At 60.3% G+C, this 1,405-nt stretch overlaps 1 protein-coding gene across 1 annotated transcript in view; it reads right to left on the reverse strand.

The window, feature by feature from the left end:
• The window catches only part of TMPRSS4 (transmembrane serine protease 4), a gene marked incomplete at its 3' end in the record, with an annotated part of 13,466 nt that extends 12,451 nt beyond the window's left edge, over positions 1 to 1,015 (reverse strand). The window contains exon 1 of the mRNA XM_029084996.1: positions 934 to 1,015. Coding sequence (XP_028940829.1) covers positions 934 to 1,015 — 82 coding nt within the window. The remainder of the gene's footprint in view (positions 1 to 933) is intronic.
• Positions 1,016 to 1,405: the final 390 nt, after the last annotated feature.

A 1,405-nucleotide genomic window follows, 5' to 3' on the forward strand; every position in this document is an offset into this window, starting at 1 on the left:
CTGTGCTGTGCCTGGACACGCTGGTGTCCCCTTGACAATGCCGGGAGTGTTGGCCAACACTGGGCTTTGCCAGAGCCCGTGGTGCAGGTGGGAGGGATGGATGGAGGGGTGCAGCACTGCTGCAGAGATCCTGCACTGTCCCATCATCGCCCAGTCCCAGCGCTGCTTGCCCTGGCAAAGGCTTCCTCTAGAGGGAACTGCCTGTCCAGAAATGGGTCTGCGCGGCTGCGCAGGGACGGCTGGGGGGACAGCTCAGGGTATGGCACTGTGTGGCTGCGGGGGCACTGGGACAGCCAGCACTGGTGTCACAGCTGTGACATCTTGCTGCTCTCTGTTCAGCCAGGCACTGCATGGCCAGCATGATGAACTGAAGCTGCAGGGCAGTCTGGCTGTGAGAGGTCACAGCCGGCAAGTGTCCCCTCAGCGCCAGCCCTGCTCTGCTACCTGCTGCCAAAATTACAGCTAAATTGCACAGCTAAACCCTGCTGATCACCAACAGCTTCACCCCCAGAGTGTGTGTGGGACCAGGAGTGGGGATACAGCCATTGTCAGGGTGATCAGCTTCCCGCTTCCAGCACAGTGTGATGGGTTCCAGGCATGGCCAAAAGCTGCCTGGGCTCTGGGATCCTGCTTATGGGGAAGGTGGGCTCCTATTTACAGCCATTCCCTTCCTGTTGAGGCTGAGGGTTCCTTCCCAGGTCACCATCCCACCCTGCCTGGGGACAGCAGAGGAGGTGGCTGTGCAACCAAGATCATAAATCTCCAGAATGGGGCTTTGGGGGTAGCAGAAATCTCTGTACCACAATGCTCAACATCCTCGTGGAGCACGGTCCCTCCACGCCACAGGGTTGTATCCCAACCCCCTGGGAAGATCGGGACCCCCAGCCTACCGGAGACATTTGTCTGCAGAGCACCTTCTCCCTCTGCTTTTACAGGGCAAGAGCCCATCCACATGCTTGGGATTGTCTTGGGTGTCGGGCTGGCCTTGCTGATCCTGGTGCTTTTTGGCTAACATCCTCGTGGAGCACGGTCCCTCCACGCCACAGGGTTGTATCCCAACCCCCTGGGAAGATCGGGACCCCCAGCCTACCGGAGACATTTGTCTGCAGAGCACCTTCTCCCTCTGCTTTTACAGGGCAAGAGCCCATCCACATGCTTGGGATTGTCTTGGGTGTCGGGCTGGCCTTGCTGATCCTGGTGCTTTTTGGCTACGCCCTGGTCCGGTGGTACCAGAGGGGCTGGCGCCGTGAGTACAGGCAGAGCAGGGGGACGGGCAGGGAGGGCTCCAGAGAAAAGGGCTGCAGAGCCCAGAGTGCGGGGAGCACCCCTGACATGTGCTGGTCCCCAGGGCTGGGGAAACCTGTGTGCAGGGTGGCTCTCAGGCCGAGCAGGGGATGCACAGTGA

This window comes from Antrostomus carolinensis, unplaced genomic scaffold (assembly GCF_000700745.2).
Source record: "Antrostomus carolinensis isolate BGI_N321 unplaced genomic scaffold, ASM70074v2 scaffold22285, whole genome shotgun sequence".
In the NCBI taxonomy this organism is placed as follows: Eukaryota; Metazoa; Chordata; class Aves; order Caprimulgiformes; family Caprimulgidae; genus Antrostomus; species Antrostomus carolinensis.